The sequence below is a fragment of the Seriola dumerili genome, unplaced genomic scaffold (genome assembly GCF_002260705.1).
Source record: "Seriola dumerili isolate Sdu_G_001 unplaced genomic scaffold, Sdu_1.0 BDQW01000066.1, whole genome shotgun sequence".
NCBI lineage: Eukaryota > Metazoa > Chordata > Actinopteri > Carangiformes > Carangidae > Seriola > Seriola dumerili.
The window spans coordinates 1,979,144-2,003,943 of record NW_019174321.1 but is presented as its reverse complement, the minus strand read 5'-3'; the positions used below and the strand labels follow the sequence as shown (position 1 = coordinate 2,003,943).

At 45.7% G+C, this 24,800-nt stretch overlaps 4 protein-coding genes across 4 annotated transcripts; all 4 read left to right on the top strand.

The window, feature by feature from the left end:
• The first annotated feature begins 593 nt into the window (after window positions 1-593).
• LOC111219418 (nuclear factor 7, ovary-like) lies at window positions 594-2,453 on the top strand. Its single transcript, XM_022742092.1, has 2 exons — window positions 594-800; window positions 893-2,453. Exon 2 carries the CDS (start codon window positions 910-912, stop codon window positions 2,302-2,304), a length of 1,395 nt encoding a protein of 464 aa, XP_022597813.1. The 5' UTR covers window positions 594-800; window positions 893-909; the 3' UTR covers window positions 2,305-2,453.
• A 1,656-nt stretch (window positions 2,454-4,109) lies between these two features.
• On the top strand, window positions 4,110-5,892 carry LOC111219420 (nuclear factor 7, ovary-like). The gene is made up of 2 exons (XM_022742094.1): window positions 4,110-4,239; window positions 4,332-5,892. The coding sequence occupies exon 2, from the start codon at window positions 4,349-4,351 to the stop codon at window positions 5,741-5,743; it is 1,395 nt and encodes a 464-aa protein (XP_022597815.1). The 5' UTR covers window positions 4,110-4,239; window positions 4,332-4,348; the 3' UTR covers window positions 5,744-5,892.
• A 1,655-nt stretch (window positions 5,893-7,547) lies between these two features.
• Window positions 7,548-9,532, top strand: LOC111219456 (nuclear factor 7, brain-like). The gene is given in 3 exon segments (XM_022742141.1): window positions 7,548-7,677; window positions 7,771-8,032; window positions 8,208-9,532. Coding segments are annotated over 2 exon segments (1,425 nt in total). The 5' UTR covers window positions 7,548-7,677; window positions 7,771-7,787; the 3' UTR covers window positions 9,388-9,532.
• Window positions 9,533-11,102: 1,570 nt separating this feature from the next.
• On the top strand, window positions 11,103-12,761 carry LOC111219336 (E3 ubiquitin-protein ligase TRIM39-like). Its single transcript, XM_022741971.1, has 2 exons — window positions 11,103-11,232; window positions 11,326-12,761. The coding sequence occupies exon 2, from the start codon at window positions 11,343-11,345 to the stop codon at window positions 12,759-12,761; it is 1,419 nt and encodes a 472-aa protein (XP_022597692.1). The 5' UTR covers window positions 11,103-11,232; window positions 11,326-11,342.
• Window positions 12,762-24,800: the final 12,039 nt, after the last annotated feature.

Below are 24,800 nucleotides of genomic sequence, written 5' to 3'. Positions count from 1 at the left end.
CCAGTATGAAATGACTCCCAGCAGCTGGGTGACCAGTGGGAATAATAAAGGGCTCCTGGGCCTGTTCAGTAATCCACCCAAACTGAACCATGTTACTGATTTTAATTGAACTGACTTAAATGATAAACTGCAGAATTTAGAGTGAAAATAGTGCAACCATTACCTGTGTGTTATAAGATTTACAAATGTCAATAAAGTTTTGTCAAGTGAAAGAAATGTACACTTCATTTGTGCATTTGTCTCAACAAACCACAGACTGTATCTGTCTCTGTCTTTATGTACAGTTTGATTAAAGGAGGCAGCAAAGTCTCACAAACCTTAAGCTCTGAAAGAAAAGCAACATTTTGTCAATTAATAAATTTGGTTAAAAGAAAGAAAAAAAAGATTAAATAAAAACCAGAAGAATCTGTTTCGTCAGCATGAAAATCTTGTAGCTGTTCACCTTTGAGGTCAGTCTCTAAAACTGAGATCTTTAGTCACAATCACCAAAGCGACACTATCAGTTTACATTTCCTGCAATGAATCAATAGTTTAGAATGAAACAAACCCCTGTATAACTGCTGGACCAACAACATTTATCAGAGGAAGTCTGACTAAGCTCCACCCCTCACTTGACTCGCATGATAAAAACCAGGAAACAGTTTCTTCTTCATCACTAAAGAGACACAGACTGAAAAACAGACGATCAGATTCACCTTCAGACCAAACCAACAACTTCCTCTGAGTGAGTCCAGCTACAGGAGAGAGACGTGGGAAACTACAACACTGCTGCTTCAACCTGCTGAAACTCCACACTGAAGGTGAGTTTGACAAAAACCACAACTCAAAGTGAAAGTACATCTCAGTGAAGTTAGTAGAGGACTGACTGTACTTTCTGTCTGCTGTGTTTCAGCTTCACTCACAGACTAAATGGCTTCCAGGTCAGAGGAGGATTTCTGCTGTCCTGTCTGTCATGAGGTCTTTAGAGATCCTGTTGTTCTGTCATGTAGCCACAGCTTCTGTAAAGACTGTCTGCAGAGCTGGTGGAGAGAGAGACCAACACGTGAGTGTCCAGTTTGTAAGAGAAGATCTTCAAGGAAAGAACCACCTGTTAGTCTGACATTAAAGAACCTGTGTGAGGCCTTCAAACAGGAGAGAGATCAGAGATCTTCAGAGTCTCTCTGCAGTCTGCACTCTGAGAGACTCAAACTCTTCTGTCTGGACCATCAGCAGCCAGTTTGTGTCGTCTGCAGAGATTCAGAAAAACACACCAACCACAGATTCAGACCCATCGATGAAGCTGCTCGACAACACAAGAAGGAACTTCAGGAAACTCTGGAGCCCTTAAAGAAGAAGTTAAAGGGTTGTGAACAAGTTAAAGAGGAGTTTGATCAAACAGCAGAACACATTAAGGTCCAGGCCCAACACACAGAGAGGCAGATTAAGGAGCAGTTTAAGAAGCTTCACCAGTTTCTAGAGGAGGAAGAGGAGGCCAGGATCACTGCTCTGAGGGAGGAAGAGGAGCAGAAGAGTCAGATGATGAAGGAGAAGATGGAGGCTCTGAGCAGAGAGATAGCAGCTCTGTCACACACAGTCAGAGCCACAGAGGACGAGCTGAGAGCTGAAGACGTCTCATTCCTGAAGAACTACAAGGTTACAGTGGAAAGAGTCCAGCAGCGCCCCCTGCTGGATGATCCACAGCTGGACTCAGGAGCTCTGATAGACCAGGCCAAACATCTGGGCAACCTGACCTTCAACATCTGGAACAAGATGAAGGACATGGTCTCCTACAGTCCTGTGGTTCTGGATCCAAACACTGCTCATCCAGAATTCATCCTGTCTGAGGATCTGACCAGTGTGAGACGAGGACAGAGACAGAAGCTTCCTGACAATCCAGAGAGGTTTGATAACTACCTCATTGTCCTGAGCTCTGAGGGTTTTAACTCAGGGACTCACAGCTGGGACGTTGATGTTGGAGACAATACATTCTGGTCACTGGGTGTGTTTGCAGAGTCTGTCCAGAGGAAGGGAATCATACTGTCTGGATTCTGGAGAATATGTTTCCATGAAGGTAAATACTCATCATGGTCACCACCAGCTCCATCCACTGATCTGTCAGTGAAGAAGAAGCTCCAGAGGATCAGAGTGAATCTGGACTGGAACAGAGGAAGATTGTCGTTCTCTGATCCTGATACTAACACACACATACACACCTTCACACACACTTTCACTGAGAAGCTGTTTCCATACATTAGAACTGTTGATGAACTGAAGATCTCACCACTGAAGATCTCTGTGACAGTGGAACAGAGCAGTTGGAGATAAAGAGGATGATCATATTTATAATGTTGTTTATGTCTTAAAGGGAAAAGTCAGTGAATTTAAGGTGTGAAGCTGCACCTGTCCTCCTGCTGCCTCATTACTCCAAAGCTCTGTTTATGTTTCTTTTAGCTCTCACTGTTTCTTATTTTCTTTTTATTGTTGTTTTATTTTAACAAGTTGCTTTTTATATCTATTCACAACCTTTTAATCTGTAAATTTATTTCACAGTCATTTTTTCCACTTCACAAAACCTGATCTTTATTTACATTGCTATATTCTCACTCTATTAGAATTGAACTGAATTAATTAATTATCTTTTTGTGTTAACATGGTCCAATCAGATGGGATCACATGACACAGACTAATACAACATATAAATAACAACAAACCACAGGTTGTAGCTTTAGAGCAGTTGTTTCTAAAGTGAAGACAAAATGAAATCATGTTTTACACAGAAAAACAATTTAAAAGTTACTGGATTAAACCAAGTTTTAGTTTATTCCAGATCTCAATCACCCATTTTGTCTTTAAATGAGGAAAAACTGAATCTTTAATCAAACCAGAATTGAATGGTTTCCAGTATGAAATGACTCCCAGCAGCTGGGTGACCAGTGGGAATAATAAAGGGCTCCTGGGCCTGTTCAGTAATCCACCCAAACTGAACCATGTTACTGATTTTAATTGAACTGACTTAAATGATAAACTGCAGAATTTAGAGTGAAAATAGTGCAACCATTACCTGTGTGTTATAAGATTTACAAATGTAAATAAAGTTTTGTCAAGTGAAAGAAATTTACACTTCATTTGTGCATTTGTCTCAACAAACCACAGACTGTATCTGTCTCTGTCTTTATGTACAGTTTGATTAAAGGAGGCAGCAAAGTCTCACAAACCTTAAGCTCTGAAAGAAAAGCAACATTTTGTCAATTAATAAATTTGGTTAAAAGAAAGAAAAAAAAAGATTAAATAAAAACCAGAAGAATCTGTTTCGTCAGCATGAAAATCTTGTAGCTGTTCACCTTTGAGGTCAGTCTCCCCCTCAGCGTGATGCTGCCTCCACCATGCTTCACTGTCGGGACGGTGTTGGGCAGGTGATGAGCGGTACCTGGTTTGATCCAGACATGACGCTCAGAACTGAGGTCAAACAGTTCAGTCTTGGTTTCATCAGACCAGAGAATCCTGTTTCTCACAGTCTGAGTCCTTTAGGGAAATGTCCAGCACACAGACAGAGAGGGACAGTACAACCTTTATGGGTTTTGTCCCTTTACGTCCGATGACCATTCTGACTGTGGCTGTTCTTGTTCTAATGGCGTTACTGAGGACAGAGCGCTCGCCAGCTGTGCTTCATCGACCCGAGGCTGGGTGGTCAACGAAGCGTTTTAACCAACAGATGTCGCTGGTGAGCTTCAACCCTGATCTGTGAGACCTGACATAGACAGGTGTAAGGTCTCTCTGAATTAACCACAGGCGAACTCCAATCAAGGTCCACATGGAAGAGTCACCAGAATAAACCTGACCTTTGACCTCATCACTGAAGTGAAGTCTGAAGTCTGGAGAGCAACATCTGGAAAAGCCAGAGGTGTTTTACAAACAAGTTAAAACTGAGATCTTTGGTCACGATCACCAAAGCGACACTATCAGTTTACATTTCCTGCAAGGAATCAATAGTTTAGAATGAAACACACCCCTGTATAACTGGTGGAGCAACAATATTTATCAGAGGAGATCTGACAAAGCTCCACCCCTCACCTGATTCACCTGAGACAAACCAAGAAACAGTTTGTTCTTCTTCACTCAAGAGACACAGACTGAAAAACAGACGATCAGATTCACCTTCAGACCAAACCAACAACTTCCTCTGAGTGAGTCCAGCTACAGGAGAGAGACGTGGGAAACTACAACACTGCTGCTTCAACCTGCTGAAACTCCACACTGAAGGTGAGTTTGACAAAAACCACGACTCAAAGTGAAAGTACATCTCAGTGAAGTTAGTAGAGGACTGACTGTACTTTCTGTCTGCTGTGTTTCAGCTTCACTCACAGACTAAATGGCTTCCAGGTCAGAGGAGGATTTCTGCTGTCCTGTCTGTCATGAGGTCTTTAGAGATCCTGTTGTTCTGTCATGTAGCCACAGCTTCTGTAAAGACTGTCTGCAGAGCTGGTGGAGAGAGAGACCAACACGTGAGTGTCCAGTTTGTAAGAGAAGATCTTCAAGGAAAGAACCACCTGTTAGTCTGACATTAAAGAACCTGTGTGAGGCCTTCAAACAGGAGAGAGATCAGAGATCTTCAGAGTCTCTCTGCAGTCTGCACTCTGAGAGACTCAAACTCTTCTGTCTGGACCATCAGCAGCCAGTTTGTGTCGTCTGCAGAGATTCAGAAAAACACACCAACCACAGATTCAGACCCATCGATGAAGCTGCTCGACAACACAAGAAGGAACTTCAGGAAACTCTGGAGCCCTTAAAGAAGAAGTTAAAGGGTTGTGAACAAGTTAAAGAGGAGTTTGATCAAACAGCAGAACACATTAAGGTCCAGGCCCAACACACAGAGAGGCAGATTAAGGAGCAGTTTAAGAAGCTTCACCAGTTTCTAGAGGAGGAAGAGGAGGCCAGGATCACTGCTCTGAGGGAGGAAGAGGAGCAGAAGAGTCAGATGATGAAGGAGAAGATGGAGGCTCTGAGCAGAGAGATAGCAGCTCTGTCACACACAGTCAGAGCCACAGAGGACGAGCTGAGAGCTGAAGACGTCTCATTCCTGAAGAACTACAAGGTTACAGTGGAAAGAGTCCAGCAGCGCCCCCTGCTGGATGATCCACAGCTGGACTCAGGAGCTCTGATAGACCAGGCCAAACATCTGGGCAACCTGACCTTCAACATCTGGAACAAGATGAAGGACATGGTCTCCTACAGTCCTGTGGTTCTGGATCCAAACACTGCTCATCCAGAATTCATCCTGTCTGAGGATCTGACCAGTGTGAGACGAGGACAGAGACAGAAGCTTCCTGACAATCCAGAGAGGTTTGATAACTACCTCATTGTCCTGAGCTCTGAGGGTTTTAACTCAGGGACTCACAGCTGGGACGTTGATGTTGGAGACAATACATTCTGGTCACTGGGTGTGTTTGCAGAGTCTGTCCAGAGGAAGGGAATCATACTGTCTGGATTCTGGAGAATATGTTTCCATGAAGGTAAATACTCATCATGTTCACCACCAGCTCCATCCACTGATCTGTCAGTGAAGAAGAAGCTCCAGAGGATCAGAGTGAATCTGGACTGGAACAGAGGAAGATTGTCGTTCTCTGATCCTGATACTAACACACACATACACACCTTCACACACACTTTCACTGAGAAGCTGTTTCCATACATTAGAACTGTTGATGAACTGAAGATCTCACCACTGAAGATCTCTGTGACAGTGGAACAGAGCAGTTGGAGATAAAGAGGATGATCATATTTATAATGTTGTTTATGTCTTAAAGGGAAAAGTCAGTGAATTTAAGGTGTGAAGCTGCACCTGTCCTCCTGCTGCCTCATTACTCCAAAGCTCTGTTTATGTTTCTTTTAGCTCTCACTGTTTCTTATTTTCTTTTTATTGTTGTTTTATTTTAACAAGTTGCTTTTTATATCTATTCACAACCTTTTAATCTGTAAATTTATTTCACAGTCATTTTTTCCACTTCACAAAACCTGATCTTTATTTACATTGCTATATTCTCACTCTATTAGAATTGAACTGAATTAATTAATTATCTTTTTGTGTTAACATGGTCCAATCAGATGGGATCACATGACACAGACTAATACAACATATAAATAACAACAAACCACAGGTTGTAGCTTTAGAGCAGTTGTTTCTAAAGTGAAGACAAAATGAAATCATGTTTTACACAGAAAAACAATTTAAAAGTTACTGGATTAAACCAAGTTTTAGTTTATTCCAGATCTCAATCACCCATTTTGTCTTTAAATGAGGAAAAACTGAATCTTTAATCAAACCAGAATTGAATGGTTTCCAGTATGAAATGACTCCCAGCAGCTGGGTGACCAGTGGGAATAATAAAGGGCTCCTGGGCCTGTTCAGTAATCCACCCAAACTGAACCATGTTACTGATTTTAATTGAACTGACTTAAATGATAAACTGCAGAATTTAGAGTGAAAATAGTGCAACCATTACCTGTGTGTTATAAGATTTACAAATGTAAATAAAGTTTTGTCAAGTGAAAGAAATTTACACTTCATTTGTGCATTTGTCTCAACAAACCACAGACTGTATCTGTCTCTGTCTTTATGTACAGTTTGATTAAAGGAGGCAGCAAAGTCTCACAAACCTTAAGCTCTGAAAGAAAAGCAACATTTTGTCAATTAATAAATTTGGTTAAAAGAAAGAAAAAAAAAGATTAAATAAAAACCAGAAGAATCTGTTTCGTCAGCATGAAAATCTTGTAGCTGTTCACCTTTGAGGTCAGTCTCCCCCTCAGCGTGATGCTGCCTCCACCATGCTTCACTGTCGGGACGGTGTTGGGCAGGTGATGAGCGGTACCTGGTTTGATCCAGACATGACGCTCAGAACTGAGGTCAAACAGTTCAGTCTTGGTTTCATCAGACCAGAGAATCCTGTTTCTCACAGTCTGAGTCCTTTAGGGAAATGTCCAGCACACAGACAGAGAGGGACAGTACAACCTTTATGGCTTTTTCCCTTTACGTCTGATGACCATTCTGACTGTGGCTGTTCTTGTTCTAATGGCGTTACTGAGGACAGAGCGCTCGCCAGCTGTGCTTCATCGACCCGAGGCTGGGTGGTCAACGAAGCGTTTTAACCAACAGATGTCGCTGGTGAGCTTCAACCCTGATCTGTGAGACCTGACATAGACAGGTGTAAGGTCTCTCTGAATTAACCACAGGCGAACTCCAATCAAGGTCCACATGGAAGAGTCACCAGAATAAACCTGACCTTTGACCTCATCACTGAAGTGAAGTCTGAAGTCTGGAGAGCAACATCTGGAAAAGCCAGAGGTGTTTTACAAACAAGTTAAAACTGAGATCTTTGGTCACGATCACCAAAGCGACACTATCAGTTTACATTTCCTGCAAGGAATCAATAGTTTAGAATGAAACACACCCCTGTATAACTGGTGGAGCAACAATATTTATCAGAGGAGATCTGACAAAGCTCCACCCCTCACCTGATTCACCTGAGACAAACCAAGAAACAGTTTGTTCTTCTTCACTCAAGAGACACAGACTGAAAAACAGACGATCAGATTCACCTTCAGACCAAACCAACAACTTCCTCTGAGTGAGTCCAGCTACAGGAGAGAGACGTGGGAAACTACAACACTGCTGCTTCAACCTGCTGAAACTCCACACTGAAGGTGAGTTTGACAAAAACCACGACTCAAAGTGAAAGTACATCTCAGTGAAGTTAGTAGAGGACTGACTGTACTTTCTGTCTGCTGTGTTTTCAGCTTCACTCACAGACTAAATGGCTTCCAGGTCAGAGGAGGATTTCTGCTGTCCTGTCTGTCATGAGGTCTTTAGAGATCCTGTTGTTCTGTCATGTAGCCACAGCTTCTGTAAAGACTGTCTGAAGAGCTGGTGGAGAGAGAGACCAACACGTGAGTGTCCAGTTTGTAAGACAAGATCTTCAAGGAAAGAACCACCTGTTAGTCTGACATTAAAGAACCTGTGTGAGGCCTTCAAACAGGAGAGAGATCAGAGATCTTCAGAGTCTCTCTGCAGTCTGCACTCTGAGAGACTCAAACTCTTCTGTCTGGACCATCAGCAGCCAGTTTGTGTCGTCTGCAGAGATTCAGAAAAACACACCAACCACAGATTCAGACCCATCGATGAAGCTGCTCGACAACACAAGAAGGAACTTCAGGAAACTCTGGAGCTCTTGAAGAAGTTAAAGGGTTGTGAAAAAGTTAACAGAGTCTCTCTGCAGTCTGCACTCTGAGAGACTCAAACTCTTCTGTCTGGACCATCAGCAGCCAGTTTGTCTCGTCTGCAGAGATTCAGAAAAACACACCAACCACAGATTCAGACCCATCGATGAAGCTGCTCCACAACACAAGAAGGAACTTCAGGAAACTCTGGAGCTCTTAAAGAAGAAGTTAAAGGGTTGTGAACAAGTTAAAGAGGAGTTTTATCAATCAGCAGAACACATTAAGGTCCAGGCCCAACACACAGAGAGGCAGATTAAGGAGCAGTTTAAGAAGCTTCACCAGTTTCTAGAGGAGGAAGAGGAGGCCAGGATCACTGCTCTGAGGGAGGAAGAGGAGCAGAAGAGTCAGATGATGAAGGAGAAGATGGAGGCTCTGAGCAGAGAGATAGCAGCTCTGTCACACACAGTCAGAGCCACAGAGGACGAGCTGAGAGCTGAAGACGTCTCATTCCTGAAGAACTACAAGGTTACAGTGGAAAGAGTCCAGCAGCGCCCCCTGCTGGATGATCCACAGCTGGATTCAGGAGCTCTGATAGACCAGGCCAAACATCTGGGCAACCTGACCTTCAACATCTGGAACAATATGAAGGTGATGGTCTCCTACAGTCCTGTGGTTCTGGACCCAAACACTGCTCATCCAGAATTCATCCTGTCTGAGGATCTGACCAGTGTGAGACGAGGACAGAGACAGAAGCTTCCTGACAATCCAGAGAGATGTGATGATTACCACATTGTCCTGAGCTCTGAGGGTTTTAACTCAGGGACTCACAGCTGGGATGTTGAATTCTTGGATAATACATACTGGTCACTGGGTGTGTTTGCAGAGTCCGTCCAGAGGAAGAGAGACATACAGTCTGGATTCTGGAGAATATGTTTCTATGAAGGTAAATACTCAGCACATTCACCACCAGCTCCATCCACTTATCTGTCATTACAGAAGAAGCTCCAGAGGATCAGTGTGAATCTGGACTGGAACAGAGGAAGATTGTCGTTCTCTGATCCTGATACTAACACACACATACACACCTTCACACACACTTTCACTGAGAAGCTGTTTCCATACATTAGCACTGCTGATGGACTGAAGATCTCACCACTGAAGATCTCTGTGACAGTGGAACAGAGCAGTTGGAGATAAAGAGGATGATCATATTTATAATGTTGTTTATGTCTTAAAGGGAAAAGTCAGTGAATTTAAGGTGTGAAGCTGCACCTGTCCTCCTGCTGCCTCATTACTCCAAAGCTCTGTTTATGTTTCTTTTAGCTCTCACTGTTTCTTATTTTCTTTTTATTGTTGTTTTATTTTAACAAGTTGCTTTTTATATCTATTCACAACTTTTTAATGTGTAAATTTATTTCACAGTCATTTTTTTCCACTTCACAAAACCTGATCTTTATTTACATTGCTATATCCTCACTCCATTAGAATTTAACTGGATTAATTATCTTTTTGTGTTAACATGGTCCAATCAGATGGGATCACATGACACAGAATAATACAACATATAAATAACAACAAACCACAGGTTGTAGCTTTAGAGCAGTTGTTTCTAAACTAAAGACAAAAGGAAATCATGTTTTACACAGAAAAACAATTTAAAAGTTACTGGATTAAACCAAGTTTTAGTTTATTCCAGATCTCAATCACCCATTTTGTCTTTAAATGAGGAAAAACTGAATCTTTAATCAAACCAGAATTGAATGGTTTCCAGTATGAAATGACTCCCAGCAGCTGGGTGACCAGTGGGAATAATAAAGGGCTCCTGGGCCTGTTCAGTAATCCACCCAAACTGAACCATGTTACTGATTTTAATTGAACTGACTTAAATGATAAACTGCAGAATTTAGAGTGAAAATAGTGCAACCATTACCTGTGTGTTATAAGATTTACAAATGTCAATAAAGTTTTGTCAAGTGAAAGAAATTTACACTTCATTTGTGCATTTGTCTCACCAAACCACAGACTGTATCTGACTTAATCATTTTGGTCAAAAGAAAAAAGAAAAGATTTAATAAAAACCAGAAGAATCTGTTTCGTCAGCATGAAAATCTTGTAGCTGTACACCTGTGAGGTCAGTCTCCCCCTCAGCGTGATGCTGCCTCCACCATGCTTCACTGTTGGGACGGTGTTGGGCAGGTGATGAGCGGTACCTGGTTTGATCCAGACATGACGCTCAGAACTGAGGTCAAACAGTTCAGTCTTGGTTTCATCAGACCAGAGAATCCTGTTTCTCACAGTCTGAGTCCTTTAGGGAAATGTCCAGCACACAGACAGAGAGGGACAGTACAACCTTTATGGCTTTTTCCCTTTACGTCTGATGACCATTCTGACTGTGGCTGTTCTTGTTCTAATGGCGTTACTGAGGACAGAGCGCTCGCCAGCTGTGCTTCATCGACCCGAGGCTGGGTGGTCAACGAAGAGTTTTAACCAACAGATGTCGCTGGTGAGCTTCAACCCTGATCTGTGAGACCTGACATAGACAGGTGTAAGGTCTCTCCGAATTAACCACAGGTGGACGCCAATCAAGGTCCACATGGAAGAGTCACCAGAATAAACTTGACCTTTGACCTCATTACTAAAGTCAAGGTCTGAAGTCTGGAGAGCAACATCTGGAAAAGCTAGAGGAGTTTTACAAACAAGTTAAAACTGAGATCTTTAGTCACGATCACCAAAGCGAAACTATCAGTTTACATTCCTGCAAGGAATCAATAGTTTAGAATGAAACACACCCCTGTATAACTGGTGGAGCAACAATATTTATCAGAGGAGATCTGACAAAGCTCCACCCCTCACCTGATTCACCTGAGACAAACCAAGAAACAGTTTGTTCTTCTTCACTCAAGAGACACAGACTGAAAAACAGACGATCAGATTCACCTTCAGACCAAACCAACAACTTCCTCTGAGTGAGTCCAGCTACAGGAGAGAGACGTGGGAAACTACAACACTGCTGCTTCAACCTGCTGAAACTCCACACTGAAGGTGAGTTTGACAAAAACCACGACTCAAAGTGAAAGTACATCTCAGTGAAGTTAGTAGAGGACTGACTGTACTTTCTGTCTGCTGTGTTTTCAGCTTCACTCACAGACTAAATGGCTTCCAGGTCAGAGGAGGATTTCTGCTGTCCTGTCTGTCATGAGGTCTTTAGAGATCCTGTTGTTCTGTCATGTAGCCACAGCTTCTGTAAAGACTGTCTGAAGAGCTGGTGGAGAGAGAGACCAACGCGTGAGTGTCCAGTTTGTAGGACAAGATCTTCAAGGAAAGAACCACCTGTTAGTCTGACATTAAAGAACCTGTGTGAGGCCTTCAAACAGGAGAGAGATCAGAGATCTTCAGAGTCTCTCTGCAGTCTGCACTCTGAGAGACTCAAACTCTTCTGTCTGGACCATCAGCAGCCAGTTTGTCTCGTCTGCAGAGATTCAGAAAAACACACCAACCACAGATTCAGACCCATCGATGAAGCTGCTCCACAACACAAGAAGGAACTTCAGGAAACTCTGGAGCTCTTAAAGAAGAAGTTAAAGGGTTGTGAAAAAGTTAAAGAGGAGTTTGATCAATCAGCAGAACACATTAAGGTCCAGGCCCAACACACAGAGAGGCAGATTAAGGAGCAGTTTAAGAAGCTTCACCAGTTTCTAGAGGAGGAAGAGGAGGCCAGGATCACTGCTCTGAGGGAGGAAGAGGAGCAGAAGAGTCAGATGATGAAGGAGAAGATGGAGGCTCTGAGCAGAGAGATAGCAGCTCTGTCACACACAGTCAGAGCCACAGAGGACGAGCTGAGAGCTGAAGACGTCTCATTCCTGAAGAACTACAAGGTTACAGTGGAAAGAGTCCAGCAGCGCCTCCTGCTGGATGATCCACAGCTGGACTCAGGAGCTCTGATAGACCAGGCCAAACATCTGGGCAACCTGACCTTCAACATCTGGAACACGATGAAGGACATGGTCTCCTACACTCCTGTGGTTCTGGACCCAAACACTGCTCATCCAGAACTCATCCTGTCTGAGGATCTGACCAGTGTGAGACGAGTACAGAGACAGAAGCTTCCTGACAATCCAGAGAGGTTTGATAACTACCTCATTGTCCTGAGCTCTGAGGGTTTTAACTCAGGGACTCACAGCTGGGATGTTGAAGTTGGAGACAATACAAACTGGTCACTGGGTTTGTTAGAAGAGTCTGTTCAGAGGAAGAGACCGACACAGTCTGGATTCTGGAGAATAGGTTTCTATGAAGGTAAATACTCAGTACATGCACCACCAGCCTCCGCCATTGATCTGTCGGTGCAGAAGAAGCTCCAGAGGATCAGAGTGAATCTGGACTGGAACAGAGGAAGATTGTCGTTCTCTGATCCTGATACTAACACACACATACACACCTTCACACACACTTTCACTGAGAAGCTGTTTCCATACATTAGAACTATTGATGAACCGAAGATCTCACCACTGAAGAGCTCACCACTGAAGATCTCACCACTGAAGGTCTCTGTGAGATTGCAACAGAGCAGTTAGAGATAAAGAGGATGATCATATTTGTTGCTGATCACGTTTGATCACGTTTGTTGCTTTTTATATCTATTCAGAACTTTTTAACGTGTGAATTTATTTTACACTTACTGTAGCTTACTCTTTTATGTTTGGTTAATTTATCCTTTTATCCCTACATTTACGTTTCTATATTCTCACTCCATCAGTATTTAACTGAATTAATGAATGAGCATTGTTCATCTAGATTGGATCACATGTCACAGAATAATACAACATATAAATAACAATTGTTGGCAACTGACACGTATGTTCCAACGAAAAATAAACAAGTCTTAGTTTCTTTAAGATGTAATTCGCCCATTTTTTCCTTCATACAACAAAAAACAAAATCTTTAATCAACCAGTATTGACTGGTTTCCAGTATCAGTATAGTAGTAATAGCAGTTTGACTAACATCAGCTGGCTGACCAATGGGAAGAATAAAGGATGGTTGATGACTGACAGGTGCATTCAGTGTTTGACTGGACTCTGCAGTCTGGGAACCTGGACTCAGAACTGTATCAGACCAGAGACCAGACAGAGAAACACCTGGTCACAGAGGGAAACACCTGAGACACTAACACACACACACACACACACACACACACACACACACACACACACACACACACACACACACACACACACACACACACCAACATGACTGACACAACAGCTCACTAAACAAAGATCTCATGTAAATGAACAGTTTAAAAACGCAAAAAACAGTGAATTTTAACTTAAAAAAAGGGATTTCAACAATTAATCAATTATCAAAATTGCATCTGTCAATCAGCTAATTGATTTGATTAATTGACTAACAGTTTCAGTTTGGTAAATGTCTACATTAAAAATAAGACTAATTAAGACCTCTTGTCTATAAGCCTGTCTGGGTTTTAGTAACTGCATGTGTAACTGTGGTCTGCTCCACAGCAGGGCAGCAGTGTAACATGATTCACTGCAGAGACTGAGCCTGGTGCTGCAGCTGCTGCTGAACCAACCATCCTCATCTCTAATATCTAATCTCTAATCTGGCGTATGATGCAGCTTCTGTTATTAAATAAGTGGCAATAAAACCTGCAGTCTGTTGTTAAATGGAGCAAGTGAAGTGAAGCTTCTTCTGCCAAACAGGAAGTGAAGTTTATTGCACTCTGAGCTCAAACCTCTCATCTACACAAACATTCCCCTCACGTCTAAAAGTGGATTTATATTACTGACAGACATTTCTATTCTTCTTCTTCTTATTATTATTGTTATTATTATTAGGCTATTAGGCCTATCTGATTCATGGTGCTGCAGTGACAAACTGACTGAGGTGTGTGTGTGTGTGTGTGTGTGTGTGTGGATCATTAGTGTTCTGGGTTTATTAGCTGCAGTGACACATATACAAACATGACACAACACAAGAGGCTGAAAAGACCTGTAAACAAGAGGAATGTTTAATACACAATTAATAATAACACAATGAGGAGAAGATCAGTCAACCAACAACACACATACCGCACACCTCTTCCCGCCTTTACAAAAGGCAACATAAAGCAGGTTTATAATCGGGCCTGTTTGCCGTACATTGTAGACAAACGAATAGAAACACAAGTGTAAAAATGTGCAAATGTTGCACAGCCAACACAGCATCCAAGCCTCCACAGTGCACGCACACAGCGCGCGCACGCAGGCTGAGACAACATTTGCGCACAGAGGAACCACCACAGTGCGGCTTGAAACTGTCCGCTTGTCCACAAACTAATATATTCACACAAACGTGTGTCCGAGCTACCACGGCCTCCACAGAGAGCCGTGAGACCGCGCCGCTGATCGGGAGCCCGACCGCTTACGCGCGACAGTCCGTCGGCCCTGCTCCCCGGACATGTGCCTCTGCAGCGCGGCTCTCTGTAGCACGTAGAAGCGCTTGATTTCCTCCCGCTCCGCGGGCTGCAGCGGGGCGTGGAGCGACAGGTGCCGCAGGGTCTCCTGCAGACACTGGGAGAAGCCCCGGGAGTAACTGGGCGCAACGCGGGCCAGGGCCCTCTGTCTCAGGAGGTTCACGGCCATCTCCAGGATGTCGGCCTTCTCCAGCTTGGAGGGCGGCTGCCCCCCGCTCGGCTCCCCCCGGTTCAGAAGTGCTCTGAGCTGCTCGATGCTGTGGTTGATGCGGTCTCTCCTCACCTTCTCCACCATGAGTTTACGCAGCTGAGGACAGAGGAGAAGACGCATGAGACACGGGACAAGCTAGACATGGTCCACAGACTCAGTCAGGAGGGGGTCGCAGGTTTCTTACCTTGTTGGAGCCGCTGGTGTCCATAGAGGCAGGTTTGTCCTCGGGTCTGGTCTGAGTTACAGGAGCCATCACAGAGTCCACAGTCTTCAGTCTCGGTCTTTCTTGCAGGTTCAGACGAGTCTCAGTAAAACCAGTCTCCTCTGGTCCGGTATTTATAAGACCGGGAGGAGCTCCGCGTGCGTGGACTTTTAACACCTGAGAGTTTCCCACAGTCCACAGCCTGTCATAAAGTCAGGACTACAAACAGCGTCCTGTCTGCCCCCCCCCCCCACCGTCCCCACACCCTGACTTCCTCTCTAGGTTCAGACAGAAGTGTGCCGCGGGTGTCACGTGCTTTCACACTGTCAAACATGTCGGGACTTTACGTTCATGTAAAAACCGGACGGTCTGTTTTAGAATCATCAGTGAGTCCACGAAGCACCAGCTTATAAACAATGACCGGTCGTTTTTTACAGCGTTTCCTGCTGGAGGGAGAATGACAGCAGTTTGTCTCCTTTGATGCTGATGGAGGTGAGGGGTGGGGGCGTTTGACTGGGCCTATGAGAGTGCTCCTGCGCACACGTTTCCAACAACATCAAAGACTCTGAGCTTCACACCAGCAGCGACAGATCCACGCGCCACCCGACGGGGGAGTTGGGGTGTGGGGTGTGTGTGTGTGTGTGTGTGTGTGTCTGTGTGTGTGTGTGAGTGAGGGGGGGGGTCAACACCCTCAGGAGGAAGTTATAATACTTGTGTTTTGTTTGTCTCCCAGAAGCATGTTGATGTGAGCTGGATCACACTGTGAGTCTATATGAGCTCTGATCCTCTTCTAGTGTTACAGTTATTTCAACCTTGATTTATTCAGTGTAGTTTCACTGAGAGCCAGACTCTCTGATCCTGATCACACACACACACACACACACACACACACACACACACAAACACACACACACACACACACAAACACACACCTGGAGCCAGATCACTGCTGCTCTGTCACTTTTCCCACCTTTATTTCATCATTTATCTTTTACTTTATTTCATCATCCTGGTCCTGATCAGGCCACAGTCGGTGCTCAGATGTTGGTTCAAACACACTAACGGAGATATGAGTGGGGCTGTGGGTGGTGGGAACAGTTTGAACTACGTGGTGGAGGTGTGGGGCGTTAGTGACCAAGAGCAGCAGTAATCTGGCTCCAGGTGTGTGTTTGGTGTGTGTGTGTGTGGTGTGTTTGTGTGTGTGGTGGGGTGTTGTGTGTGTTGTGTGTGTGTGATCAGGACTCAGAGAGTCTGGCTCTCAGTGAAACTACACTGAATAAATCAAGGTTGAATAACTGTAACACTAGAAGAGGGATCAGAGCTCATTATAGGGACTCCAGGTGTGATTCCAGCTCACTCAACATGCCTTCTGGGAGACAAAACAAAACACAAGTATTATAACTTCCTTCCTGAGGGTGTTGACCCCCCCCCCCACCCCCCCCCCCCCCCTCACTCACACACACACACAAGACACACAACACACAACCACACACCACACACACACACACCACCCCAACACCCCAACTCCCCCGCGGTGGCGCTGGATCTGTCGCTGCTTGCGTGTGAAGCTCAGAGTCTGTTTGATGTTGTTGGAAACAGTTGTGCAGGAGACACTTCAAAGCCCTCCACCCCCCACCCTCACCCCCCACCCTCACCTCCACCCCACCCCCACCCTCACCTCCATCAGCATCAAAGGCGACAAAACTGCTGTTCATTCTCCCTCCAGCAGGAAAACGCTGTAAAAAAAGCGGAGCCGGGTCATTTGTTTATAAGCTGGGTGCTTCGTGATCACTGATGATTCTAAAACAGGACCGTCCGGATGTTACATGAACGTAACAGTCCCGACATGTTTGACAGTGTGAAAGCACGATGACACCCGCGGCACACTTTCTGTTGAACCTAGAAGGAAGTCAGGTGTGGGGACGGTGGGGGGGGGGGGGGGGGGCGGGCAGACAGGACGCTTTTGTAGTCCTGCACTTTATGACAGGCTGTGGACTGTGGGAAACTCTCAGGTGTTTAAAGTCCACGCACGCGGAGCTCCTCCCGGTCTTTATAAATTACCGGACCAGAGGAGACTGGTTTTACTGAGACTCGTCTGGAACCTGCAAGAAAAGACGAGGGACTGAAGACTGTGGACTCTGTGATGGGCTCCTGTAAACTCAGACCAGACCCGGGACAAACCTGGCCTCTATGGGAACCAGCGGCCTCCAACAAGGTAAGAAACCTGCGAACCCCCTCCTGAACTGAGTCTGTGGACCATGTCCAGCTTGTCCCGTTCTCATGGTCTTCCTTCCTCTTCCTCAGGCTGCGTAAACTTCATGTGGGAGAAGGTGAGGAGAGACCGCATCAACCACACATCGAGCAAGCTCAGAGCACTTCTGAACCGGGGGGAGCCGATCGGGGGGCAGCCGCCCTCCAGCTGGAGAAGGCCGACATCCCTGGAGATGGCCGTGAACCTCCTGAGACAGAGGGCCCCTGGCCCGCGTTGCGCCCAGTTACTCCCGGGGCTTCTCCCAGTGTCGCAGGAGGACCCTGGGCACTGTCGCTTCCAGCGCCGCGTGCACCCGCTGAGCGGAGGAAATCAAGCGCTTCTACGTGCCTACAGGATACGCGCTGCAGAGGCACATGTCCGGGGAGCAGTGTGCCGACGGACTGTCGCGCGGTAAGCGTCGGGGCTCCCGATCAGCGGCGCGGTCTCACGGCTTCTCTGTGGAGGCCGCTGGTAGCTCAGACACACGTTTGTGTGCAATATATTTAGTTTGTGGGACAAGCGGACATTTTCAAGCCGCACTTGGTGGTTCCCTGTGCGCAAATGTTGCTCAGCACTGCAGTCGCAGCGCTCCCATGTGTGCCGTGCACGACAGCGCTGCCGAGCGTGTGGAACCATTGGTGCCAAGGGAACATGCACAGTGTTAACTTTGTGTTCTTCGCTGTCTACAAACTAATATATTCACACAAACGTGTGTCCGAGCTACCACGCCTCCACAGAGAGCCGTGAGGACCGCGCCGCTGGATCGGGAGCCCGACCGCTTACCGCGGACAGTCCGTCGGCCCTGCTCCCCGGACATGTGCCTCTTGCAGCGCGGCTCTCTGTAGCACCGTAGAAAGCGGCTTGATTTCCTCCGCTCCGCGGGCTGGCAGCGGGGCGTGGAGCGACAGGTGCCGCAGGGTCTCCTGCAGACACTGGGAGAAGCCCCGGCGTAGTAACTGGGCGCAACGCGGGCCAGGGCCCTCTGTCTCAGGAGGTTCAACGGCCATCTCCAGGATGTCGGCCTTCTCCAGCTTGGAGGGCGGCTGCCCCCCGCTCGCCCCCGGTTCAGAAGTGCTCTGAGCTGCTCGATGCTGTGGTTGATGCGGTCTCTCCTCACCTTTCCACCATGAGTTTACGCAGCTGGAGGACAGAGGAGAAGACGCATGAGACACGGGACAAGCTGGACATGCGTCCACAGACTCAGTCAGGAGGGGGGGTCGCAGGTTTCTTACCTTGTTTTGAGCCGCTGGTGTCCTAGAGGCAGGTTTGTTCCTCGGGTTCTGGTCTGAGTTACAGGAGCCATCACAGAGTCACAGTCTTCAGTCTCGGTCTTTCTGCAGGTTCAGACGAGTCTCAGTAAAAACAGTCTCCTCTGGTCCGGTATTTATAAGACCGGGAGGAGCTCCGCGTGCGTGGACTTTTAACACCTGAGAGTTTCCCACAGTCCACAGCCTGTCATAAAGTCAGGACTACAAACAGCGTCCTGTCTGTCCCCCCCGCCCCCCCCCCACCGTCCCCACACCCTGACTTCCTCTCTAGGTTCAGACAGAAGTGTGCGCGGGTGTCACGTGCTTTCACACTGTCAAACATGTCGGACTTTACGTTCATGTAAAAACCGGACGGTCTGTTTTAGGCAATCATCAGTGAGTCCACGAAAGCACCAGCTTATAAACAATGACCGGTCGTTTTTTACAGCGTTTCTGCTGGAGGGAAATGACAGCAGTTTGTCTCCTTTGATGCTGCATGGAGGTGAGGGGTGGGGTGGGGGTGGGTGGGGGTGGGGGTGAGGGGGTGGGGGGGTGGAGGGCTTGAAGTGTCTCCCTGCACACGTTTCCAACAACATCAAAGACTCTGAGCTTCACACCAGCAGCGACAGATCCACGCGCCACCCGACGGGGGAGTTGGGGTGTGGGGTGTGTCGTGTGTGTGTGTGTGTGTGTGTGTTGTGTGTCTGTGTGTGTGTGTGAGTGAGGAGGGGGGGGTCAACCCCTCAGGAGGAAGTTATAATACTTGTGTTTTGTTTGTCTCCAGAAGCATGTTGATGTGAGCTGGATCACACTGTGAGTCTATATGAGCTCTGATCCTCTTTCTAGTGTTACAGTTATTTCAACCTTGATTTATTCAGTGAGTTTTCACTGAGAGCCAGACTCTCTGATCCTGATCACACACACACACACACACACACACACACACACACACACACACCACAACACACACACACACACACACAAACACACACCTGGAGGCCAGATCACTGCTGCTCTGTCACTTTTCCCACCTTTTATTTCATCATTTATCTTTTACTTTATTCATCATCCGGTCCTGATCAGGCCACCAGTGGTGCTCAGATGTTGGTTCAAACACACTAACGGAGATATGAGTGGGGCTGTGGGTGGTGGGAACATTGTTTGAACTACGTGGGTGGAGGTGTGGGGCGTTGGGGGGGGGGGGGTGGGGGAGGGGGGGGGGGGGTAGGCAGACAGACAGACAGAGTTTATGGTTGAAGTGGAAGTGTGCCGTCCTCCTCAAGAGAGACAACACAGAATAGTTAACTTCTCAAGGAAGAACTGAACTGATCAGGAGAAACACATTATCATCATGAACATTTTATCAGAATTTTACAAGTTGAAAAACAAACATTAAACATGTAGATAATAAATGCGTGACACAGTACAGAACTGTAAATATGTTTAATATTCCAGCAGAAAAGAAATAAACATAAATCATGTAATTATAATAAATAATTTGTCTCCAGTGATTAAATAAGAACCAATGTCTTGACACGCAGCTGCAAAATGAATAGAGAGTATTATTATGTACAAGGCATCGACTATAACAACAGGTTGGAATTACAGAAAACAGAAATAACTACTACATATTATATATAGTATAGCTTCTACTACTGTCATATTTCAACTTTATTTCTTGTACTCATCATTTTATTGCAGCTTCAGTTAATTATTATTATCATTTACTGTAACTTATACCAGCACAGCTTCATGCAACTTTTATAAGAGAATTAATCAAGTCATAATTCTATTATTGCAGTCACATCATGCAGGACTCAAACACGTGTCCTCTCTGTGTCAGAAGCCTTTAATTTTACATACAAACAGTGTTTTCTGCTCTCTACTCAGCCGTGACCTTTCAGGTGAGCTCAGGTCCACAGAGGCCTGTAAACTGACCTGGTGTCAGCTGTCTGTGGCTCCAGCATGTGTCTTATCTTTATGTGTTTTTAGTGGCCCTTATCAGACCCGCCGTCCCAGCCGCTGCACATCTGCAGCAGCCTGATCAGATGAGAGAGCGGGAAGGTTCCCAGGTAATAAAAGCGGAAGGAGCTGCTTGTGTCGGGTCTGTACCTCCACAGCTCTGCAGCAGCCTCCCTCCGCTGAGGCCGACCAGGCCAGTTAACCATGAGTAATTGATGCCTCTCTCCTATTGTTGTGCGGGGCCTCGCCCACTGGCCTCAGAGTGTGGGAAAGCAATCCTGCCTGGGACTCATGGCTTTGTAATGCTAATGTGGGCCTATAAATAGAGGAGAGGGCTCCCCAGTCACATCACAGCTCACTCTGCTCTCCACCAGGATGGCTCCAACCAACACCAGAGACTCTCCCATCTCAGTGCTCTACTACAAAGACAGACACAAAGTAAGTGCCTGCTCCACAGCTGCTCACATCACACTTTCCATCTCTGCACTGTGTTTCTTCATGAGCTCAATCCGCTGAATGTCTTCCTGACCGAGCTTCCTCTTCTCTTCAACAGCTGAGGAAACCAGTTGTGGAGAAGATGCGCAGAGATCGCATCAACAGCTCATTGAGCAGCTCAAGGTTGACGGCCTGACTGGAGAAGGAGTCCACCAAACAGGATCCCAACGCCAAGCTGGAGAAGGCCGACGTGCTGGAGATGACGGTTGGTGTTCCTCAAGCAGCAGCTGCAGCCTCAGAGCCCCAGCGCTCACACGGCTCACAGCGACGGATACTCCCACTGCTGGAAGGAGACGCTGCACTTCCTGGCCAAACTCCCTGAAGGAGGCGACGCTGCCACACCTCCAGCACCTCCACGCTGCCCACAGAGCCGGCAGGACGCCTGCCCCACGCCGGCCCTCTCCTCCCCACAGCCACATCCAGGCTGCAGGGAAGCAGCGCCCGGCCCTCACAGAGCCGTGTTGGAGCCCTGGTAGAAGCTGCTCTGGAGCTCGGAGGGTGGATGTTCTCCATCAGGAGGAGACCAGTACACTCCATACTGGACTGGAAACAGTTTTTTAAAGCTTTGTGTCTGTAGTTTCTCTTGTGGAGCTTCTCGTGTTTTACAATGTAAAACTCTGACTGTGCCTTGTTTGTAATGTGACTCCTGTGGAAGTCGACTCTTTAATGACTGTAAAGCATCATTGCTGGAGGGGACTTCTCATGTCAAGTGAGTCTGACTGTGACCTTTTATAAAGGAAAACTATGATTTATTCTTAGATATATGAGATATTTAAAACAGTTTGTACCAAACTGATATTTGAATAAATTTCACTTTTATTCTCTTTAAATCTTTGACTTATTTTTCCTTTTTTGCATTTTAATTCCAGATGTTCATCATATACATGATCTATACACAATTCTCTTCATCATTTCTAAATATTTACACATTTGATGACGGACATAATTGTAAGACATAAGATAAGAATATTTATAATAAACTTTTTAAATTTCTTAATTGATGCATTTTATCTAATGAATTTCACTTCCTCATGTGCTTCTTTAACCCGACCTCTTCCATAAAACCCTACATGGCTGAAGTTGATGACAAATATCTGTAACACCTGTAGGATTCCTCCAGTCAGTGTATTTTCATGGAAAAGCCAAATCTTTCCTGCTGTTTTCCTCTGATGATGTCAGATGATCCATGGTGCCTCATGTACCAACTGACTTTTACTAATGTTGAAGAAATGCAGCATCTGCCACTTAAGTAAAAGAGGTAATAACTACGGTGGCCCTGAGAGCTCAATGCACAATTCAAAAAAACATCTCATCAATTTGACAACTTGTGCTACAAATACTGACAACACAACAGAAGTGTTTCGAGGGACACAAACAAGTGACGGACCCGGGTGGGGGTACTTGTTCAATGCCGTCTTGACTTTTGAAGTTTTATTAAGACGCTCCTGTTAGAACTGTTGAAAATAAGCAAAAAAGGTGAGTTTGTTTGGTTTATATGTGACGTCAGTGTGGCATGATTCAGATATTATTGCAAATATGTTCTGTTAGTCTTCAGCATTAGCACATCTAAAACCTGCAGAGACTGAGTCTCTGTGTGCACATGTAGCTATAGTGGTCATGTATGTAAAGTTCTTTTCTTTATGTTTGATTGACATAATCACATGAGACCGTTGGTTTGTGTTGCCTGGTAACAGCTGATTTGGATCCAGATAAACAACATGTAATTGTAGATTCACAGTGTTTTTGAAAACAAAGACCACAACATGTGTTGTTCATGTGTTCAGTGTCTCTGTAAATCGGATTTTGTGCTGTCACACGTGAGCAGGACGGCGTCTGTCCACGGTCCAGCTCTGATGTGTGTGTCTGAGTGCGTCGTGTCTGGTAGTGTTGTCGAGCGTTGTGGTTGCAGTGGTGTGTCTGAGCGTGTGTGTTATGTGTGCGTGTGTCTGAGCGTGCTGCTGAGGGCTTTGTGTGCCTAAGCCGCGGGCTGCTCTTGAGTGGTGGGCTCCTGTCAGCTCTGGTTTCATCAAACAGTTGGTGAGCTGAGTTGCTGCAGGTCTGCTGGTCTGCAGGACCACAAGCCCGTAGGTCTGCAGGTCTGGAGGTCTGCCGGTCTGCAGGACCATAAGCCCGCAGGTCTGCAGGTCTGCAGGTCTGGAGGTCTGCAGGTCACATGACTGCAGGATCTGCTGGTCTGCAGGGCCACAGGGCCACAGTGCTGCACGCCTGCAGGGCAACAGGTCTGAAGGGTGTCCCCCCTGTGTGGAGTCTGCCTCTCCACAGCTTTCCCACACTCCTCACGCTTCCTCCCCCTTCATCCCCAGGACAAAGGAAGTGTGCCGTGTTAAATTATCCCCCACCCCCACCACCCTGCCTCCAACCGTGATGGTGAGAAACCTGACCATGCTGCCTCCCCCCTTCCCTTCTCGTTCTCACAAATCTGCCTCCAGATCTGGAGGGAAAAGTTGGCTCTGCAGCGTATTTCATTGTATTTGCATGGTGTTAGGGGTGAAATATTCAGGAGATAAGAAATCATTCAATCAATCAATCAGTCAATAGTATAGCACTGCGTATACTGCTAACAAAATCCTGGAGGAATTTCAGTTAGGCTTTAGACAAACCACACACTGACACGGGGCTTACTAAAATAATCAGCCGCCTCAGACTGAACTCTGATGAGCTCTTTACTCTTAGTCCTCAGTGCAGCGGTGTTACGATGATCATGATATAGACGTCCGCGCGTGAGGTTGCTCAAAAGACATCAATCAGAGAGCACAATGTATGTTTCCATAGTACAACTGATGACAAACAACTGTAGATCTCGGCTGAACCAAATGAGCTGCAGCGATAACCTCCATGACCACGCTTCTTCCAGCAAAAAATAAATGGATTAGCAATACATTCTTGAAGTTGAATTGTTTTAATTAATTTATTTATACATTTATTAATTTCTATATTATAGTTATTAGAAGTCATTCTTTGTTGTAAAGTACTTGAAGCTGCATTTCGCACATGAAAGATTACTACACAAATAAAGTTTATTATCATTATTATTATTGTATTAGCATTAGTAGTAGTAGAACACAGTGTATATGGGTGTAGTACATAGTGAGACAGAGCTCTCGGTCTGATGGGTGGGTGTGTGATGTGTGTGGGTTTGACAGTCTGTGTGAAGCGTGGGAACTCTCTGCCCTGCGTGTGATGTAAGCAGGTGTAAGTCAGGCTGCAGGGCAGGTCTGCTTCCAGGTGAGAGCAGATGCGGTTTACACACACCGCAAACACAACACACACACACACACACACACACAAACACAACACACAACACACATAATAAATTAGGCTTAGAGGCTCAGTGTTTTTGGCAGAACATTTTAATGAGCACAGTGAAGTCGACCTTTGACTTTTGGATATAAAGATGTCATCACTTCATCATTTATCCTTTTAGACATCTTGTGTTAAGACTGTCATAATAGTGTCTGAATATTAGAGTTACGGCCAAAAACATACTTTGTGAGGTGACAGTGATTTTTGATCTTTGAATCCACTAAATTCTATCAGCTCACCTTTGAGTCCAAGTTGAATGTTTGTTGCCAGATGTAATGAAATTCCTCCCTCAAGATTTCAGATTCATCAGGGGTGATTAGTCTCTCTTGCCTCCTTGATACAACTGAGCGCTGGGGTCAGTTACTCTGTCCAGTCGTTCAGTTATCAGAGGTTGACTTAAGGAACAACATTAAGATAATTTAAAGCTGTTGATCCATTGTAGACCGTAG

Coding starts and splice junctions, on each gene's coding strand:
- LOC111219418 (XM_022742092.1), top strand. CDS start 910: ATGGCTTCCAGGTCAGAGGAGGATTTCTGCTGTCCTGTCTGTCATGAG.
- LOC111219420 (XM_022742094.1), top strand. CDS start 4,349: ATGGCTTCCAGGTCAGAGGAGGATTTCTGCTGTCCTGTCTGTCATGAG.
- LOC111219336 (XM_022741971.1), top strand. CDS start 11,343: ATGGCTTCCAGGTCAGAGGAGGATTTCTGCTGTCCTGTCTGTCATGAG.